The 21281-nt window shown below is 41.2% G+C and overlaps 1 protein-coding gene across 6 annotated transcripts in view; it reads right to left on the bottom strand.

Annotated features, from left to right (window-relative positions):
• LOC146642547 (peripheral plasma membrane protein CASK-like) overlaps positions 1 to 21281 on the bottom strand; it is a 52139-nt gene that overhangs the window by 24870 nt on the left and 5988 nt on the right. For all 6 annotated transcript variants that reach the window (XM_085399203.1, XM_085399199.1, XM_085399201.1 and 3 more), the window contains exons 2-5: positions 7781 to 7893; positions 2203 to 2308; positions 559 to 636; positions 355 to 427 (exon numbers count right to left, since the gene is read on the bottom strand). In XM_085399203.1, the coding sequence (XP_085255329.1) occupies positions 355 to 427; positions 559 to 636; positions 2203 to 2308; positions 7781 to 7893 (370 nt within the window). The remainder of the gene's footprint in view (positions 1 to 354; positions 428 to 558; positions 637 to 2202; positions 2309 to 7780; positions 7894 to 21281) is intronic.

Consider the following 21281-nt stretch of genomic DNA (forward strand, 5'->3'; position numbering starts at 1 on the left):
AAATTGGTGTTCAATATTTATTTTACCGCTGTATGCTACAGCTAACACTGACGCTTGCTGAGGTGTTGGTTTGCCTAAAGGAAAAAAAAAGAGACCTCATGGTGGTTTATTCTAAAAACCACAGAGTAACTAAACTTAATATTAAAAGCGGATATCAAGGGAAACTTTCGGGTAAAGCGTGGGTCGCTTTTAGCATTTGCCTTCCCACAAGCAGTGAAGACAGCATCTTCACAGGAAGGCAGTAACACTGTGCAGTATACACTTCTGGTGTGATAAATATATTTAATAGGTTGTCCTTTGCGAGTCATGGAACATGTTCTGTGGTTTCACTAGCTTGACTGCACGAAAGCTCACCTTTACATCACGGTGAATCACATTGTTGTCATGGCAGTATCGAAGCGCCTCCAGAATCTGCCTCATGTAGTGGCTGGAGGGACAGAAAGCAGAAACAGAAGGGGGGGGGGCATCATTTAGAGCGTGCACAGAGATGTTGTGTATTTCAGGCTTTAATAATATTTGAAAATGTGAAGCCCACACTTCACAGACTGTGTCCCCTACCTGGCCACTGCTTCGCTGTACACAAACCCAGCATCAGCTCGCTTCACGATTTCAAAACACAGGTCTGCACCGTCCATACTAGAAAAAAGGAAGAAAGGTTTAGGGTGGGTATGAAATGATCTGTTTAGTAATGAGTCAGCTGAGAACTCTTTATTAGTATAGATTTAGATTTGGTTTAGATTCAGGCTACATTTGAATCATTTCAATAATCAGATGAAAGACAAAAAAAATAACAGCCGATACAATAAATTATTTTTCCTTCAAACACTTCTCATGTATAGTGCTGTAAAAAGTATTTGCCTCCTCCCGGATTTCTTTTTTGCATATTTGTCACACTTGAATGTTTCAGCTCATCAAACAAATTTTAATATTAGCCAAAGATAACCCAAGTAAATCCAGAATGCAGTTGGCCCTGTGTGAGAAAGGAAAGGAATTTTGGCCCACTCTTCTTTATAGAAGTGTTTTAATTCAGCCACACTGAAGGGTTTTCAAGCATGAACAGGCTGTTTAAGGTCATGCCATCAGATTTAAGTCTGGACTTTGCCAAGGCCACTCCAAAACCTTTGTTTTTTATCTTCAAATAAGCTAATCAGAGGTGGACTAGCTGCTGTGTTTTGGATCTGTTTCATCATAATTAAAAGCGCTCGAGCTTCACGACATGAACTGATGGTCGTACGTTCTCCTTCAGGATTTTGCAGTAGAGAGCAGAATTCATGGTTCCATCAATCACAGCAGCAAAACAGCCCGAGAGCATCACACTACCACCACCATGTTTGCCTGTTGCTATGATGATCTTTTTATAAAATGTTGTTAGTTGTACATCAGATGTAACAGGACTCAAACCTTGTGTTTTTTAGATGTTATTCTGGGGTCTTTAGTGACCTCCTTGATGAGTGGTGCACTCTTGGAGTCATTCTGGTAGGCTAGCGTCTCATTCCATTTATGGATAATGGCTGTCATTGTGGTTCGCTGGAGGCCCAAAGCCTAAGAAGTGGCTTTTGTAACCCTTTCCAGATTGATAAATGTCAGTGACTTTGTGTCTCAGCCGTGTCTTTAGATCGTTGAATGATGCTTTTTGAGAGATTTTTTTAAACCCTACTTCATTTTGTCAGACAAGTTCTATTTAAGTGATTTCTGGCAGTAATCAGGTCTTGGTGTGAGTACTGAAACTGAATTACAAAAACCTAGTTAATCACAGTTAATTCATGATTTAACAAGGAAGGAAATTACTTTTCCACAGGGGCCCAAGTAGGTTTACATAGCTTTTCTTCCCCCCCCTTTAAATTAAATTATTTGTTTGAAACATGCAAGTGTTAAAAGATGCAAAAATGTAAGAAATCAGGAACTGTACACTATTATACTTATGATTACATATTGCGCTGGCCTAGCGATATCTTCAAATATCACACTTTTTTTTTTCCTTTTTCTCGTCAAAGAGACCAAGAAGTCTGAAACCACAAAAACAAGGGGGTGTGAAATTACCAGTAACAGCCATCTGCCTAGTGCTGATAAAATTAGTTGGTAACTGTTTGCCTAGTGCGGTGGTGACGGTAGTTTATAAGAGAAAAGCTGCCATACATAAAACATACAAAATCCAAACCTAAAATTGGATGGGAATGTGAACTGTGTGCGCGACACACTTACAATTCAAAGACCATGTAGAGCATGCCATCGGAGCTGTAAGTCTCCAGCAGCTCCACGATGTGGGGGTGTTTCAGCATGTGGCAGATGCTCGCCTCTCGCTTCAGATCTGTGAGAAAGAAATTCAACATGGGCTATGGTGAGACAAATCGAACACTTTGGATTTCATCCAGTCTAATTATACTTCCAGGTTGTGAGGTAAAGTGCTAATATTTAAATGTATGCCAAGAGTCGTGTTACTGCTTCGTAGACTTTAAAGTACACCTAAAATGCTTTTCCTTATTTTCTGACATCTATTTACAGCTCCAGTGCTGGATGTCTATACTTAAAATGGAAAAAGTTTCAAATGAAGCTGACAGCATATATGCAAGTGAGTCTTCAGACTGCTCTAAAAGGTCTTTTCCCCCCGGCTCTTAGCTCTAGGTGATGTCAGTGGGAGTGGATTGGATCCCCAATATCATCATCTCATGCACAAGGTTCAGCTTGTGAGCACGGCAGCCCGCCCACAGACCTTCTGTTTGTGAGACGCATCCAATTAAAGGGAGGAGAGGAAAGCTAAAAGAGCTAAAACAGGTTGACTGAGGAGCTGCAGGATAAAAGGAAAAAAAGTTTATTTTCAACTGAATCAGGCGAAGCTGCCCTGTTAAGAGTCCAACAATTTAAACACAGAGTTGGAAATGAGCATACAAAGTTTGCTTATACAAAAACTGAAGCTTTTCATTCAGGTATTGCAAACTTTCAATATCAGATTAGCTTTTATTGTGTCCTGGGAGAAATTTACCTTGGACAAGCGAGTATTTGTCGGACTAAGATGCTCTTAAATCTGGGAGTAATCTGGGTCCTAAACTCCGTATACTTCAGGTCAAACAACACTGCAGCGTCACTTAGAGTTAAAAACTGTCTAACTTCTTTCATCTTTAATAAAACGATCAGCATTGCTGCTTTACCAGGTGTAACTATAAAGTTTAACTTCCAGGCATCCATGAAAACAAAAGTTATTACATTTAACGGAGTTAGAAGTTAGCAGGAAGCTAGCGGAAGTTAGCTCGCTAGTTTCGCTAGTTACCTAAGCATGATATTGCATGTTCTGACTGAGAGATTTCTGAAAAAAATCAAACGTACAGCTCTGCTATCACTTCCAACATAAATGAAGACAGGAAACTAAACAGCAGTGACGTTTGTAGGGTTACTGAAGTTGGGCTAGCTGGTATATAATGATGTGCTACGTGATCGCTAGCGACACAGCTATGTTAGCATAACATAAACAGTGAAGCTGGAGGACGAACACTAACACTTTTCCACTTATAAAAGTTAACGTGAAGGTTCTTCATGGTTAGAAACAAATGCAATCGCATGGCAGGATGCTGTAAAAGGACCAAACTTCAGTCAGGAGAACAACTGAGATAATCCATCCACAATACGAGGTTAGTCATTAATATACTGCAACAACATGGGAATAGAGCAGCTGCCAGAGAATTCAACATTAATGAATCAATGGTACAGAAGTGGAGGAAGCAAGAAGAATGAGTTTAATAAAGTTTGATTTATCTGACTGCTTTGTTTCGCTTAATGTGCCTTATAATCCTGTGCACCTTATGGTCCGAAAAATACGTACTGCACACTGCAGTTTAATGTTGCAAAGCACCTCTTTTTAACTTCAGTGGATATTATACATGGTTATGCTCAGGATATGTCAGCCCATTTCTACTGGAAATGCCTTTTGGTTAAACTTTCAGCAAGGAATTTGCATTTGCACTGTTACATTTTTATAAAGCTTTAATGTACATAAAAACCAGCTTCTTGTTTAAGTGAAAATAAATGGAAGGTTGTCTTTTTGCGCTAGTAATGTTGTGGAGTTGTATTTTGTCTCGCATCAATTATATCGTCGGTTATATCGTTATCGCAAATTTTCAAATATATATCGTGATAAATATTTTTGGCCATATCGCCCTGCTCTACTCAGTACTATAGGATAAATTTTCCTTCAACCTAAAGGTTTGCATTGTGAAACACATCTCCCTCTATACTATACTCACCCTATAAAACATTTAGATCCTTTATGTTTAAATGCAGTAAACGACAGAGAAACATAGAAATACCTGACTGCTCTTTTCATACCTCAGCAGACTGCCTGCCACATGACTAACTCAACACTAGGGGGAGCTGCAGAGCATTTAATTTGCCAGGCATCCTCTTCTTGATATATAGACTACAGACTAACTGATCAACAAGCTGGTCTCTACCAGAAAGAATGCACATCTGGATCACTGTCATCAACATCATGACTAATACAGATCTGCAGAAACAATTGCAACATGACTGTGGGGATTTCTTATGTTTTGACTGCCTGGATGGAAAACACGCCTACGATTAGAGGACAGACTTCTCTCTTGTGAGAAGAGCAAAGACACGTTGTCTAATAGACTGACAGACAACTGGCAGGACATGAGGTAACGACAGAGATGCAGACTGCTGAGGCGAGCTGACAGACATAATGTGCTGCTGTTGGGCTTCTCAGTCCATAAAAAGCTCATTTACACACTCCGCTCCCCATCTGTAAGTCTACTGATCTTTGTGTGTGTGAGTGTGTGCTCTCTTTGTGTCGTGACCACTATCATTATGCAATACAGAGAACCGACAGAGTCCCCACTACAGAGCCCCCTATTCTGCTCTCCCTTTGCTTCCATCATTTCCTCCTTCTCGCCCTTTTCACACCGATCTCTTGCCCGTCTCATCGAGTAGCAATTCTTGAACTTAACAATGCTGCCCACTGTCCAACAAGGAAACGGCTGATGGAGCCAGAGAGGCCTGGAACGCTCTGAATGAAGCTGATGCCGTCCACTGGGCCTTTTCCAAAGCAGGCCTCGCTTAGCCTTTGTCATGTCATGCTAATAAATTGCACTTTGAAGACTGCAGGACCATGTTGCCACACCATCTCCTGATATTCTAACTATCATATAAAACTAATGTACAGAAATCACACTAAGAAGTCATTTAGGCTTGCCCATTCGCCAAGTGTTACTTTGTCTTCACTTCTGATAAATGACTTTTTCAATATTTAACATGTCTAACAAATAATACTGCAAATTGAACTACTGTATTTCCCCCCCAACAATTCAATACCTGTAAGTTTTTATGGTCATTGCGAGCCATCTACATCTGTCTTTTACTCAATACTCCAGACTCTTAATTATCGTATTCATCTTTTATTCATTCCACCTCTCTCACGTGTTTCGCACAGAAATACATTTGTATAGAAATCCAAATATTTGTTACGTTAGCTCGAAGCTCAGCCCAGCCTGCAGCTCTGTCTCCTTTTCACTCGGATTTATGCTGACACAGAGTCTTTCTTAATAAGCTAAGGTATGTGGTCTCATGAAATCACTCTGGCTGCACTCCAGTTTTTCACATTGCCACTCCGAGTGGCCGACTTGCAGATTAAAAAAAGTTTTTAAAAAATGCTTAGGTTTACCAAATTTAAGGTGAAACTTTTACTGTGATCGACTCTTTGGGGGCTCACCTTAGCCTGACTGGTTTTCTTGTAGGGCGCTTGGTCCCATGATCCAAACAAATGTTTATGTAATTTGTTTTATATGGTAACCCACATAGACAAACAGGCAAATGTATAACCCTCATCCTCACACTGATAACAACTGATAATCACCAGGTCTGTAAAAGCCTGAACATTTATAGCAACGCAATGATCAATTAACTAATTAACTGAGTGACAAAATTACTCTGCAAAGCTTGAATAATGAATTAACAGTTCAAGTCTAATTAAGCAAAAACACCAGAAAACTCTGGAATTGTATAACATTTGACAGACTGCATGATTTAAAAAAAAAAAAAAAAAAAAAAAAAAAAAAAAAAAAAGTTAGTATGTGCGCCCATGAAAAACATCAAATCTTTTCTATCAGTGCTTTATACCTGATTCTGCTACTGTGTTGTTTGCTGCCATTTATTGCAAACAAGGTATGTTGGCATTTTAACAATTTCTTTATTTAACAATATTATTTTTTATTTATTTTTATGCTGGTCCTCCGCTCACACACTGCTGTGGGACGCATACCATTCTCCAACAGTCAAACATCAGGACTGCAGGCAGGCCTTTCCATCCTCTCCACTCCCAAATCCCAAATCCTGGAAGCAATCTCTGATAAACCCCGCTCTGTGAGGGTGAGCGTTGTCATCTTAGAGGAAAGACCAGATTTGTTTTTTTCATGGGCGCAACCCACAAACTCAACTCTGCTGCTCAACCCACAAATGTGTTTTTCTTACAGATGCAGCACCATTTAAGCCAAACAAACAGGCTTTCCAATGGTACGGCACCTTTTAACAGAATAAAAAAAGGACAATTATCACGCAGCCTTCTGAATGTGCTTTAAATGATTTTATACTCTGAAGCTGTTTTAAATTGTTATTGATACCGACGTCTATCTAACAGTATTAACCACCCACAGCCCTTAAAACCCTCCCCTCAATATCTGCTACGGATTCGATCTCTTGCTGCCTAGCACAGTAAATCCCCACATTTGTGAAATGAGCTGCTCTCTGTTTATCGCAATATGAAAAAGCATACAATGTAATATTGTTGGCATTCCTAGAAATGCATCATGTGACACGAGAGCCTCTGTAACAAGTCATGCGCCAAAGCCCCAACCTTTAACGTATTGGAAGAATTCGACATCCCTATCATCACATTTGGAAGTCTGTTCATTTTTGTGCCATTCCTGGTGAAAGCGACCACATGGTGAAGCATGTGTGAAGTGACTCAAGAGATTTAAAAAATAAAAAAGATGCTTTGAAATATTTCTGAGGTAAGAGAAACTCTTAAATGTGGGTGGTTTATGTTTTCAGATGAATACAATTAGCACAAAAATAACCTGGGTGTAAGTTCTGGTTTGGGAAACCTTGGTGTAACACTCCGATTTTTCCTCTGTCTCCTCCCTCGGGTCATTTCCTTTTCCTGCTGTTATTGGCTGCCAGAATAATCTCTGGCTGGGGCATCACAGATGGCCCATAGTGAATGCCAATACTACCACCAACACACACACACCTGTGATTTTTGTCTCAATCCCTCACTCCCCACCCTGACACACACACACACACACACACACACACACACACACAGCATGACAAAACCCAAACCCACATAGTGAGACAAGGCATGCATGGAGCATCTCACAAAATGTGAGCCTATCACACCCTAAACCAACACACGACACATGCAGTTCCAAGATATTACTCATCTGGGTGCAGTGTATGCAACATTATGGCCTGTTTATTTATGTGTGAGAGGCCATTATGCACTCTGTGAGTGCCACAGTGTTTGATGTGTGAGCCAACCTCCATTTGCAGTTTAATCCCAATATTTGTTTTAACCCACAAGAACATGGGGGGTCCCATAACACAGAACACAGCTCTTCTAGGTCTGTTAAAGAGTGCGGTTCCTTGAATAATCTCTATAGCGACGCTCTCTTGCCCTGGTTATGTTAACCCCTTCCATCTGGTGCCTTAAGTGAAAAACCAGCACACGTGACCTGCCAGCCCCAGATCAATCCAGGTCTGCTGTGCTTCTCACCTTCTGTGCTGAGGCCAGGGCTGGAGGTAAAGCTGGCCACATCAACAATCTTTACAGCAAACTGCTGGCCGGTGTCCCTGTTGATGCAGCGCCTCACCACGCTGAAGGGACCCCTGCAATACAAAAAGGTTTAAAGTTAGTCACAGATACCTACAGACACAAACACAAGCGTCTGCATGCGTTTCTTTCATTCACTTCATGACTCCTGAGTTCAGTGAGCGCCTGCCATAAACCTATGTACACATAATGATGGGCACACACTAGTCTTGGGCAGTGGGCAGACATAGTGTTGTTTCTGGGAATATTCTGGATTTACAGTGGGTGGTTAGCTACGTTTCGTAGTCTCCATGCTCGTGCCAGTGGGAATTACAGAGCGGTGTGGTGCAGCGCAGCTGTAAAAGCTAAAATAAAAGCTTTATTATAGAGACCTGTGCTAGGGAGACCTACCCTACACAGTTTATTTTGGGGGAAAGGAGGTGGCAGATATTGCAAATTTGTGTTTCCTCTTATAGCTGCTTTGGAGCTTGACATGTGCAGTAAGACAAGATTTCCTGATTTGAACAGCATTTCTTGAGATTTTCAATTTAATATGAAAAAAGCAGTCAAATAAATAAATAATATGCGGGGCAAAATTTAGATTTCAAATGACAAATTTGTTCACTCAACAATCTGCCTACATACGCGTTAAGCCTCTACAGAATTATCAGCAAACTAATGCTGAGAAATTCATATCCTGCATGACCTTTCTAGTGGTATGCGTGGTAGCACACAAGTTAAAGTGTACACCTGATAACTTCTCAGTCAAAAGTGCTCAAATTAATCAAGTACTGATATAGCGAGGACAAGAACGAGAAGGAGAAACAAAACACACTTTTTCAAGGGGTTTAAATAGCTTATTAAGAGGAACCTGTATAAAGAGCCTACTCTTCTTTCTCATGGTTTAATCACAATATAAAATAAATATAAGATTATAATGAACCAACAGTTTGAAAGAATTTGAAAATACATGCATGCCACATACAGCTGCCTCTAATAAGTAAGCATAACACAAGCAGCTCTCCAAATGCTGCAAGTTCTGCTCAAAGTGGCCTCTTCAGCAAGCAGCGGCTCTCAAAGAAACGACACTGCTAGCTCCTGCCACGCTGTGAAGTTTATTTGATGTTTAATTGAGAGTGGAAGAAGAGAAGGATCACTAAATGATATCCAAAACTATCCCAACAGCAGACCACCCTGACTAAAGGGAGACATGAGACAGGAACTTTCAAAGTAAAAGCACGTTAATTTACCAGTTGTGAAATGAATCACAGCATTGCTGGACGGAACAAACAAACTGCTCTATGTACTTGGCTGGCCAGGTTTTCTTTTTTGTTTTGTTTTTTAATAAGATGCTATGTAAACAACAAAACATAGATAATCTATTACTTTTGCAATCCAGATTACAACCTGTCTTAAGGAAAAGAAGAAAAAAAATCTTTGCTGTAGGAATGTACTCGAGATGTTGCAGTTCATTTCGAGATAAGCTACTTCACATTTATAGAAATTGTAAGGATTTGAATATTATAAAAATGATTCCCAAAGCTATACATATGCTGATAATCCTGGTACCCTAGGCAGCTTATATAGTAATTTCATCCACATTGATCAACACATGTAGGAGAAGTTGGGGAACAGATCATTATAATAATAGGTTTTAAAAAAATAATTAAAAATTAAAACCTTAAGTATTTGAACAATTACATCATTTCTGTCATTTTGCTTCCACCATCACAACACACACTGCTTTTATAGTGTGTACACATTGGTGTAACCCTAGACACCTGTCGGCTTTCCTGATGAGATCATACGAGCAGCAGGTTACGTTCGTGTAGGAACTGGAACATTTTGTGTAAAAACAGACACTGAAAGTAAAGACATGCATATTTTCTGTCTCCGGGCCCACTGAGAGTTACAGACGCACACATACCCCCGCTGTGGTACAGCTGTCTCTACATCTTCCGGGTCTGCAATCCTCAGTGGTGGAAACAGTTCTGCTCACTCACACACTCTTACACACACATCCACAGCAACACCTATCTGATGAAGCCCTGATTGGTAGCTGTTACCAGGTACTGCTTTAGCTGAATCAGTGAATGAAGTTGCCCGACGATGCCCTTCCTGTGCAGAGCATGGCAGCTGCACCTGTATTTGCTCTCACGTTAGTTTGTAAAGACCAACCCGTACAAATGCAGGCAGCATGTGCACACTGTGAGCCAAGAGAACTCTTAAAACACTCTTCTCATCAGGGTGCGCAGGAATCCAGTTGATGATCTGACAGTCTCAGCGACCTTTGCCCTTGGGTTGATGTGCTGAAACAACTGTGTTTACCCATTAGGAAGTGGGAGGTGTGGGTTGCTGCTTGAGTGCTTGATGGGACTTCTGACACCCCTGTTCCAACCCTGCAATCTTAACCAGCTGTGAAAGCGAGATGGGTATCGTTTTTACTTTGAGTGTCTGTCTGTCTGCTGCAGCAATTCTCTCTGTGATTATTCTCCATGAATGATCACATGATTGGCTCATTATTCATATCCAGCTTAGTCTTTAAAGCAAGCTTTCACCTGAAATTAATGTCAGACAATAGCCCCACATGACTAATGAGGATAAACAAGCAAGCCATACAAGCACATGGCTAATTAACATACTACAATAGCCATTTCTCAATACATTCAAACGCTTGCTGTTTACACCAGCACAAAAATCAGTTTTTATTTATATAGCGTCAAATAAAAACTTCCGTTGTCTCAAGGCGCTTTAAAGACCTGCAGTAACACAGAGAAAACAACAATCAGATGACTCATTATGAGTAGGCAATCGGCAACAGTGGGAAAGAAAACTCCCTGCACTTCCTGTATCCCCCATGTAGCCTTAATTTTTCAGATGCATAGGTTGGTATTTTAGTAAAAAAACTTGGCACTAAACGCATTGTCATTTGCTAAAAAGGACAATGCCCTTCCCAAAGCCCCAATCTCCACCCCATTGAAATGTATGCATGTAATTTATCTATGCTTATAAGCCAGGAATTCAACCAATTTAAATAAACTCTACTAACTCTGTCAAGAAGAGTGGTCAAATATCCAGCCAGAATTATGCTAGAAGTTTGTTGACTGTCACTGAAAGCATCTGTTCGATGTGTAACTTGTTAAGAGGCATTTAAGCAAATACTAGTGGGGGTTTCTGTATCCTGTATTTATACTTTTGACACTGGATTTTCTCTAATCCACACACAAAGTAAATTCTAACTTGTGCATCCAACTCTTGTGTTTTTGAAGTCATTAAAGATGTATGCTGAACAATCAATCAAGACTAGAAAAGGAACAGTTCAAAGAAATTACTATAAGCCCCAAATTACCACGACATTCATGCCCATGGCATGTGTTTTTAAACTTCTGACCACCATTGTAGCTTCAACCCACAGGGTAATTTTGTATTGAGTCACTACTTCATCAGGCACAACTCTTCATGGTTTAAGACTTTCTGTAGAAACAGCAGGCCGTAGAGTCTGCCTTTGTTGTGGTTTACGTGTTGTCTCTTTGACATTGTGTTAGAGAGGTGTTACCTAGAGCTGCTTGATTTAGGTAAACACCAAAGGGTTATTTTGCTCATTAACTGTAATCTTCATTGTTTAATGCAATTATTCAAATTATTGTTAACAAATACATCATGCATTTGCCAGATTTATTGGTATGCCGGTCTTAATTTCATGCATGATATCAGTTTTACAACTGCCATTACATTGATGATAGATTGGCCAATGTGAAAAAAGCACTGCTGTGAAGAAAAAGGCGTGTGCTCTATTTATAACACACCAAATCTTCCTAAGAGAAATGACTGCAAACAAACTATTAATTTTTACCACACTAGCGTGATTCTGAAGCGTGGAAAAGTCAAAATTGTAATTAAAATCTGTTTAATCATCTAGGCCTCTTTAGTGATTTCGGAAACTGGTTGTATTTAAGATGCCATTCTTAGTATTAAGTTTCCTTCTGTTTGTAAATGGGATTGTGGAGACAGCTGTTCACACGGAAAACTCAGGGTTCAAGTTCCAACACCAGCAAACATGCCCAAACTTACCATGACATACATGCCCATGCCGTAGCACCCTTGAATTTAGCTACTATGGTGGAAAAAAATAAAAAATCCCATTTTTTCTCCACAATGGTTGTAACCTAATCAGGTGGTCTCTGGTTCCAGATCTGCAACTGACTGATGAAGGTTTAGGCAACTTCAGTGAGAGACTATAACCACGGGGGCACAAATGATTCAGTGAGGGTAAGGCTATTTTGGCACTGGTCTAGTGTATTTCAATAACAGTCATTACCACCATTAAGCAATGATGTGGGATAGGGTGAATCGGCCCCATTTTATGCATCAACCTCATTTGTAATCTTGGCTTTAAATGCAAGAATCTGCATGGAGAATTAGCCCCTGAATTAGGCCATTTTTACATGTTGTGTGAGAGAGGGGGCTGGGACTGCCAATTAATTTGATAAATTAGAATGTAATTCATCTCATTTGGCATGAAGAAAAAATTAAATGACCATTCAACCATATTCATGAGCCATTACAGAGGCATTATAAGAGCCCAAGTAACTATAAAAGACATAAATTGCATATGTACTTATAAATTCATCTTTGTGAGGACCATTTCGAGTTTTAGATCTCCTCTGTGAGGACATTATGGCTGGTACCTGCTTTCCAACACACCAAAAAAGCTACTCAGAGGCTCAGATTTGACCTAACATTTAAGATCAGGATTAGATTCAAGGATAGAATTTGGTGGCGCTCAGTGTTACTGTGGGTTTACTCTGTGTCCTCACAAAGACAGAAACACAGACGTGTGTATGCTGGGAAGCGGTGAGGCCGCATGCCATACTGACATCACCGCAGCTGTGCTAAGTGGGCTCATACAAAACTCCCACACATGGCTCACATCCGACAGCAGCAGTCATCAAACATTAGCTCGAAGTGGCAGTCTTTGCAGACTGCTCTTTGGCTCATTTCAACTCTCTGCTTTGTGTAAATCCAAGAAACGATGTTAGGAGCATTTTTAACATTCATACTGGCCATGAGTGAAATATCTTCTCAGATGATTCTCTTTCCTCTCTCTAAAGCAGAGGCAGGACACATCTGTAAGCTGCAGACTCCACATGACCACTACTGCTTAGAACAGCATTTTGACTTTTTACCTGTGGTAAGAAGCTAGCATAAGTCTCAGTCTCAGAGTTTATCAGATGGGTGCTAACTGGTGCTGGACAGTGTTGACTTTTAACATAATAGACACTTAAACTTATCATCATCTGCTCTCGTCCTAGTAAACATTATTAGAGACACACAGCTTAGCCATTTTCTAAACATCCACTGCATGCATGGAATCTCACCATCACCCCATAACCTTCTTTAATGATTCACAATGGTTAGCTCAACAGTGATAGCAGAAACATAATTGGAAGCTCAAAAACGTGGAATCAAATACAAAATATATTGTGATTCTCTGCATTGACTCCTACGCATGCACAGAACTCTATTCATAATTTCTAAACAGATGTGCACTTGAAAGTGAGAAAACGCAAGTTCATTATAGTGATTCCACAAAACTAATTCTTCAACAACTATTTGCCCTACTGCCCAAACTGAGCTTAAATCCAAAGCTTTTAATTTAACAAGTTCAACAAAGTTCAGAGCTCTGTCAAGGATAGTCTGTGTACGTCTGAGGAGCAGTAATCCAGAGCTGCTTCTTTATGCAAATCAGGAAAACAACCCTTTGAATATGTGCAGGGAAATTAGCAACCCGGTTGCAAACTGAAATTCAGAGCGCACATACCCTCAGGAGGCTTGAAAGCTTTGGCAGAAAATCCTCTCTTTTACATAAGCCAGAAGAGGATCCAAGATTGTTTAAACCTCCCTGTAGAGTCTGGTCTTGTAGTCTGAAAGAAAGCTTCAACTTCGCACCATCCATTCACAACTATTGATCTGTGTGTGGGCATATACTACACATGGAAAGGAAAGTTGAGACCACAAGTGCCCTAGTGAATGAAAACAACATACTGTGTATAGTGTGGTAAAGTTTATGTGCCGTGCTACAATCTAGCAAAAATATCCCATTATGCAGATTGCAGAAAAGATTTTGTAATGGCAAACAAAAACAAACAAACAAACACACAAAAAAAAAACTCTCTAGAAATGTTTCCTCCACAAAAGCAAGATGACGCTGTAATGTGATGCCTTATTGATCCCAGCAGGAACTGCAGCAAAGTCTTGCATAGGCCGCTGCAGTGCATGGTTGCCAGTGTCGGCACTTGAACCCTGAGTTTTCCATGTGAATAGGCAGTCTCCATTATCCCATTTACAAACAGAAGGAAACATAATATCAAGAATAGCATCTTAAATACAACCTAATTGTGCAGACAATGCTAACCAGTTTCCAAAAATCACTAGAAGCCTAGGTGATTAAACAGATATTAATTATAAGTCTGGCTTTTCAATGCCACAGAATCCAGATAGTGTGGTAAAAATTATTAGTTTGTTTGCAGTCATTTTTCTTTGGAAGATTTTCTGTGTTATAAATAGAGCACACACCTTTTCCTTTACAGCCAATCTATCATCAGTGTGATGGTAACTGAAATAAAACTGATATTATGCATGAAATTAAGACCGGCATACCAATAAATCAGGCAAATGTATGATGTATTTCTTAACAATAATTTTTATAATTGTGTTAAACAATGAAGATTACAGTTAATGAGCAAAGTAACACTTTGGTGTTTACCTAAATCAAGCAGCTCTAGGTAACACCTCTCTAAAGCTTCATTTCCATTACTACCTACTCATCTCACCAAGGCTCGACTCGGATCAAGCGGTTTTCCATTAAATTCATGTACCACCTACAGTTGGTGGGACACTCCGTCATCATAGCAACGCAGCAGAGTGTCCCATGGCATAATTAGTATGCGACACGACAATAATGGTGTACGTCGAGGCGATGATATACCTGCTGCTCTGTCTGTGGCTTTTCGTCAGACTCTGGGACCACGGTGTTTTTGTAGCCATTTCCCTCATTGCCCCGGTGTCAAAAATGACAGTTTTGATTTTCATGAATGAGATACTCTCATGACTCATTCAGTGATGCCACTGACCATATAATTGGTTAGCTGCAGTCTGGAACTCCGGCCAACAGGTACTAAAATAGTACCTGGTACCAGGTACCATGACCTAAGGGAAAACCTTTAAAACCGTGGTGAACCATGGCGAGTCGACCTGAGCAGGTAGTAATGGAAAAGGGGCTTAATATGAGTGTCAAAAAGACAAAACGTAGGGCGTGGGTTTAGCTCAGTGTGTTAAGCAGGCGACTACAGGCCATATAGCTGAGAGCGGCCGGCCCGGGTTCGTGTCTGACTCGTGGCCCTTTGATCACGTCTTCCCCTCTCTCTCACTGTATCTATGAAATAAGGCCAGAAAAGAAAAGAAAAGAAAGACAACACGTAATCCACAACAAAGACACGTTCTGCCAGTGCAACAGAAAGTCTTCAGACATGCATGGACCAGGTAGCGATCAACAAATGTCTGGAACATCTCCTCCTCCTTACATCTTTACTGAGTTTCTTGGCCTCTCTCAAAATCAGCCCAGTGCTGGCAAACAGATGCTGGCAAAGAGAAACTACTAGCTGTCATGATCATGACCACCAACAAGAAGTTAACAGGCCTTGGCCTTATCAATTTAAGATCTTGCACAACCTTCAGCACCACTTATTAAAAGACTTAAGCGTGTATATACATTTGAGCCTACATGTATATTTGTGACTGTGTGGATCAGAGAAGATCATTAAAGGTGTATGGTATTCAATTATTCCACAATAAAAAATGAAATCATTAAAAGTAGGGATTCTTTGGTTGATCACCTGCATGTCTTTAAACTTAAAAGCTAACTTTAATTCAATTTTCCCAGTTTCCCACTTCTTTGTGTGTTATTTGAGGTCTTGATTTCAGTATGTGTTTCACAGGAGATCTCTCAGTCATGTCCCTGAACAAAATCAGGGCACAGGCATCAAACAGTAGGGCAATAGCATGTTTTAGAATGACAGCTGCATGTCAGCCTCCAATGACAATTTAGTATCTAGGATCTACTTCAACAACTGAGCACAATGCTTAGCAGGAACAGTTTTCTTGCATATTGCAAACGGTGAAAACAACAAACTTGTTTCACCACAAAGAAACAGACTGTCAAGTATAACCAGGAGGAGTTAACACAGTGAACCAAAAGTTATCGAATGACTCAGCCAAGCATCGCTGGAGCTCTCGGTAGTTACACTGCATATAACAGGAAGAGCAAATGGTGGATGGAAATTGCTGATGCAGTTACACTGTGGTAAAGAAGGGCTTTAAATAGCCGTTTAGAAAACCTGAACCGAGGTACAAAACTGCCAGTAGAACATATTTTTGAGTTGCAATTTTAATGTTAATGTAACACTAAATATATAATGACTAATTTACACCAACTGACATATAATTAACTCTGAGTTATTGGTTCTGTTACTAGTTAGTTAAACTAAACGAATGTAAATCGATTGACAGCAACCAACCAACCAACCCGGTGGCATAACGTTCCCTACTGACACATGATGCTTTTAAAAAAAACGTAAGCACTTATTTCTTAAATTCTGCTACACAGACGGTGTTAAATCTACGTCAGTTTTAGAAAGCAGGGCTCAGTGGTGTAAATTAGCCATGTTCACTTTAAGATTAAATTCCGTATACTGCATTATACTTAATATACATACATTTGGCTTGTGCTGCGTCACTGCATATATAGATGAGTCATTACTTTTGCATAATATTGCTACTGCTGCTATCTTGTGGCAATAAAGTCACATTTCAAATCAGCAGTAGTCTGTCATCGGTGAACGGCAGCTCAATTGGCAACAACTTCGGAAAATTCCCTTCATTTTTGTTTGTTTTAATAAACAATGCAACTTGCAAGATGCAATCACAAATAAAACATTAGTGATTCCAATTTTTTTATTTTAACTCTATATGATCACAAGTGTCATTTTCACAAATTTCCTTGAACTGTCGAGATATAACTTTGAGGCTATCCGGTCTTTAAGTGATGACGTGCTGAATCCTGCTTCCAGGTCCAAACTACCCTGCGTTTAATAGGGCTATTGTGCTTTAAACGTGTTTTAATACTTTGTAACTTGTTCTATTTTCTCTCAACAAGCCCCTAAAAACAGTCAGTGATCACTGTCAGCCTTTCTCGGTTTTATTACCGCTAATAATTTTAAAGCTCAGTTTTTAAAACCTTAGGATGCAACTACAGCCCAGCCCATGCAGCAGTACATTAATGACCAACCTCGTATTGTGGATGGATTATCTTACTTGTTCTCCTGACTGACGTTTGGTCCATTTACAGCATCCTGCCATGTGATTACATTTGTTCCTAACCATCGGGAACCCTCACGTCCGCTTTTATCGAGTGGGAAAAAAGTTTGTTCGTCCTCCAGCTTCACTGTGCTGTTATGCTAACATAGCTGTGTCGCTAGCGATCATGTAGCACATATATATACACATATATATACACCAGCTAGTCCAACTTCAGTAACCCTACAAACGTCGCTGCTGTTTACGTTACTATCTTAATTTATGTTAGAAGTGATAGCAGAGCTGTACGTTTAATTTTTTTCAGAAATCTCTGTCAGAACATGGTATCTATCTATATATATATAGATATATCTATATAAGATAAGATAAGATAACCTTTATTAGTCCCACACGTGGGAAATTTGTTTTGTCACAGCAGGAAGTGGACAGTGCAAAAGTTATGACGCAAAAATTAGAATACAATAAGAATAAATACAGTACACAGCTGTACAGAATAGAATAAAATAATATACTATATACAGTAGAATAAAATAGAATAAAAATATACAATAAGATAAAAAATAGAATACGAATGCTATATACAACTGAGTAAAAATACAACGATGCCAGAAAAGATTATTGCACTTAGTGTTATTGCACATGTGTGGATGTGTGTGTTTGTTCAGTTAAAGTCTTTGTTGTGGAGTCTGACAGCAGTGGGGAGGAAAGACCTGCGAAATCTCTCCGTCCCACACCGTGGGTGCCGCAGTCTCCCACTGAAGGAGCTGCTCAGTGCTGTCACAGTCTGCTGCATGGGGTGGGAGACGTTGTCCAACAGGGATGACAGCTTAGCCGCCATTCTCCTGTCACTCACCACCTCCACTGGGTCCAGAGGGCATCCTAGAACAGAGCTGGCCCTTCGGATCACCTTGTTCAGTCTCTTCCTGTCCCCAGCAGAGATGCTGCCGCCCCAGCAGACCACACCATAAAAGATAGCAGAAGCCACCACAGAGTCATAGAAGGTCTTCAGGAGTGGGCCCTCCTATATAGATATCTATCTATCTATCTATCTATCTATATATATATATATATATATATATATATATATATATATATATATATATGGCGGCGTGCACGGGTGCAGCGGCTCTTAGCTCTCCAGTTTGGTGCTCGTTTAATGCAGATATTTTTGAATGTTTGCAACGCCGGACGCTGCAGTCGAGTTAGCAGGCCGCACGCTACACCAGCATGACAGAAACAGCAACTCAGGTAAAAGCAGAGGGGGGGGGGGCTATGTGTTTACGTGCATGTGCACGTACGTGGTGTTGTAACCGCAGGATCATTCACACACACTGTTCTCCTGATTTGGAGGTTCTGGCAGTCTCGTGCAGACCTTTTTACATCCCGAGGAAGTTTATAGTAGTTAATGTGATAGCTGTTTATATACCGCCGGATGCTAACGTTAGCACGGCTCTCAGCCTCTTGCTCAACACCATAAACAAACAACAGCTTGCCCACCCCGATGGGGTTTTTATTGTCGCCGGCGACTTTAACAAAGCGTGCCTAAAGACTGTGCTTCCTAAATTTGTCCAGTTTGTGGACTTTGCTACGAGAGGAGAACACACTTTGGACCATGTCTATTCAAAGATCAGGCATGCTTTCAGAGCGACACCCCTCTCCCACCTGGCTGGATCTGACCACCTCTGCATGTCCCTCACCCCCACCTACACCCCCCTGCTGAGAAAAACAAAGCCCCAGACAAAGAAAATAAAAACCTGGCCTGAAGGAGCCCTTTCTGAACTGCAGGACTGCTTCTCAACAACTGTATGGGATTTATTCTCCAGCCACAACCTCCAGGAGTACACGGACACTGTACTCTCGTACATCAGGAACTGTGTTGACGATGTCACCGTCAACAAAAGGGTCAGGGTGTTTCCAAATCAAAAACCCTGGATGAATAGCGAAGTGCAATCCCTCCTAAAAAGCCGCAACACTGCCTTCAAGTCAGGGGACAGGGCTGCGTATAGGGCGGCCAGGGCAGACCTGAGTAGAGGCATCAGGAAAGCTAAGGCTGCCTATAGGAGGAGGATTGAAGATCACTTTGCTGACAACGACCCCAGAAAAATGTGGCAGGGGATCAATCACATTACCAACTACAGAAGCAATAACCAGGCAACATCTAGGACTGATGCCTCGCTGGCTGAGGATCTAAACAGTTTCTTCGCCCGCTTTGAGACGACCAGGCCCTCAGCTGCCACACCACTTCCACCCGCCCCCAGCACTGGCACACTAACACTCAGGGAGCATCAAGTGAGGTGTGTTCCAAGGTCAGTGAATCCCAGGAAGGTGGCAGGTCCTGATGGAATACATGGAAAGGTTCTCAGAGCATGTGCTGACGAACTGACCGGAGTCTTCACTAAAATCTTCAACCTTTCCTTGTCATCAAACACCGTCCCGCCCTGCCTCAAAACCTCCACCATCATCCCCATCGCCAAGAAGACAGCTGTGGCCAGCCCAAATGACTAAAGGCCTGTTGCACTTACGCCTGTAGTGATGAAGTGCTTTGAGAGACTGGTCTGTCAGCACATCAGGGCCGGTCTGCCTCCCACTCTGGACCCCCACCAATTTGCCTACAGGACAAATCGTTCCACCGAGGACGCTATCACCATAGCGCTCCACACTGCGCTGAGTCACCTGGAGCACCGAGGAAGCTATGTGAGAATGCTCTTTCTGGACTTCAGCTCAGCATTCAATCATATCATCCCGGAGATCCTGGTCCAGAAACTGTCTCACCTGGGACTCTCCACCCCCATCTGCCTCTGGATCAAGGACTTCCTGACAAATAGACCACAGTCTGTCAGACTCGGCCCCCACCGGTCCAGCACCATCACACTCAGCACCGGGTCTCCACAAGGATGTGTTTTGAGTCCCCTCCTGTTTACGCTCTACACATCCGACTGCTCCCCTACCCATCTCTCAAACACCATCATAAAGTTCGCGGATGACACCACAGTGGTTGGACTCATCTCAAGGGGGGATGAGTCGGACTACAGAGATGAGGTCAACAGACTGACTGAGTGGTGTTCAGTTAACAACCTCCAACTGAACACCACGGAAACTAAAGAACTTATCTTGGACTTCAGGAAGGGCAGAGCAGACCCGGCCCCACTTTACATTCACGGGAGCTGTGTGGAGAGGGTACACTCCATGAGGTTTCTGGGCGTGCAGATATCTGATGACCTCTCCTGGACTGCAAATACTACAGCGGTGGTTAAAAAGGCCCAGCAGCGTCTCCACTTTCTGAGAGTGCTCAGGAGGAACAACCTGGAGGAGAGGCTGCTGGTGACATTTTACAGAGCCACCATAGAGAGCATCCTAACGTACGGCATAACAACATGGTATGCAGGGTGCTCAGCTGCGGACAGGAAAGTACTGCAGAGGGTCATCAACACAGCCCAGAAGATCACTGGCTGCTCTCTGCCCAGCCTGGAGGTCACTGCAAACTCTCGGTACCTCAGCAGAGCTGGCAATATCATCAAGGACTACTCTCACCCCAGCAACCAACTGTTTGAACTATTACCGTCAGGCCGACGGTACAGGTCACATAAAACCAGGACAAACAGATTCAGGGATAGCTTCTTTCCCAGAGCTACCACCGTAGTAAATAAGCACAAAAACAATTGAACCTATTCCATACCGTCACTGTCATTATATTATGCTGCTATTCATACTGTCATTATATTAATGCTGCTATCCTGTATATATTGTACATACTATTGTTTGAGTACTTACGATTGTTTTTTTGTACTTTTTATATTTTACATTTATATTTATTATTGAAACTTGCACCAAGGGAGTGGCACTCCAATTTCGTTGTACTCTGTACGATGACAATAAAGGCTATTCTATTCTATATTATATTTAGATGGAAGCTAGCGAGCTAACACCCTGCTAACTTCTAACTCCATTAAATTTAATAAATTTAAATTTAATAAAATTCTGTTTTCATGGATGCCTGAATGTTAAACTTAATCGCTGCACCTGGTAAAGTAGCAACACTGCTCTTTTTCATTAAAGATGAAGGAATTTAGACAGTTTTTCAACTCCCAGT

Source organism: Rhamphochromis longiceps, linkage group LG23 (assembly GCF_057381845.1).
Source record: "Rhamphochromis longiceps isolate RC_006_pf linkage group LG23, R_longiceps_female_GT1.1, whole genome shotgun sequence".
Classification (NCBI taxonomy): domain Eukaryota; kingdom Metazoa; phylum Chordata; class Actinopteri; order Cichliformes; family Cichlidae; genus Rhamphochromis; species Rhamphochromis longiceps.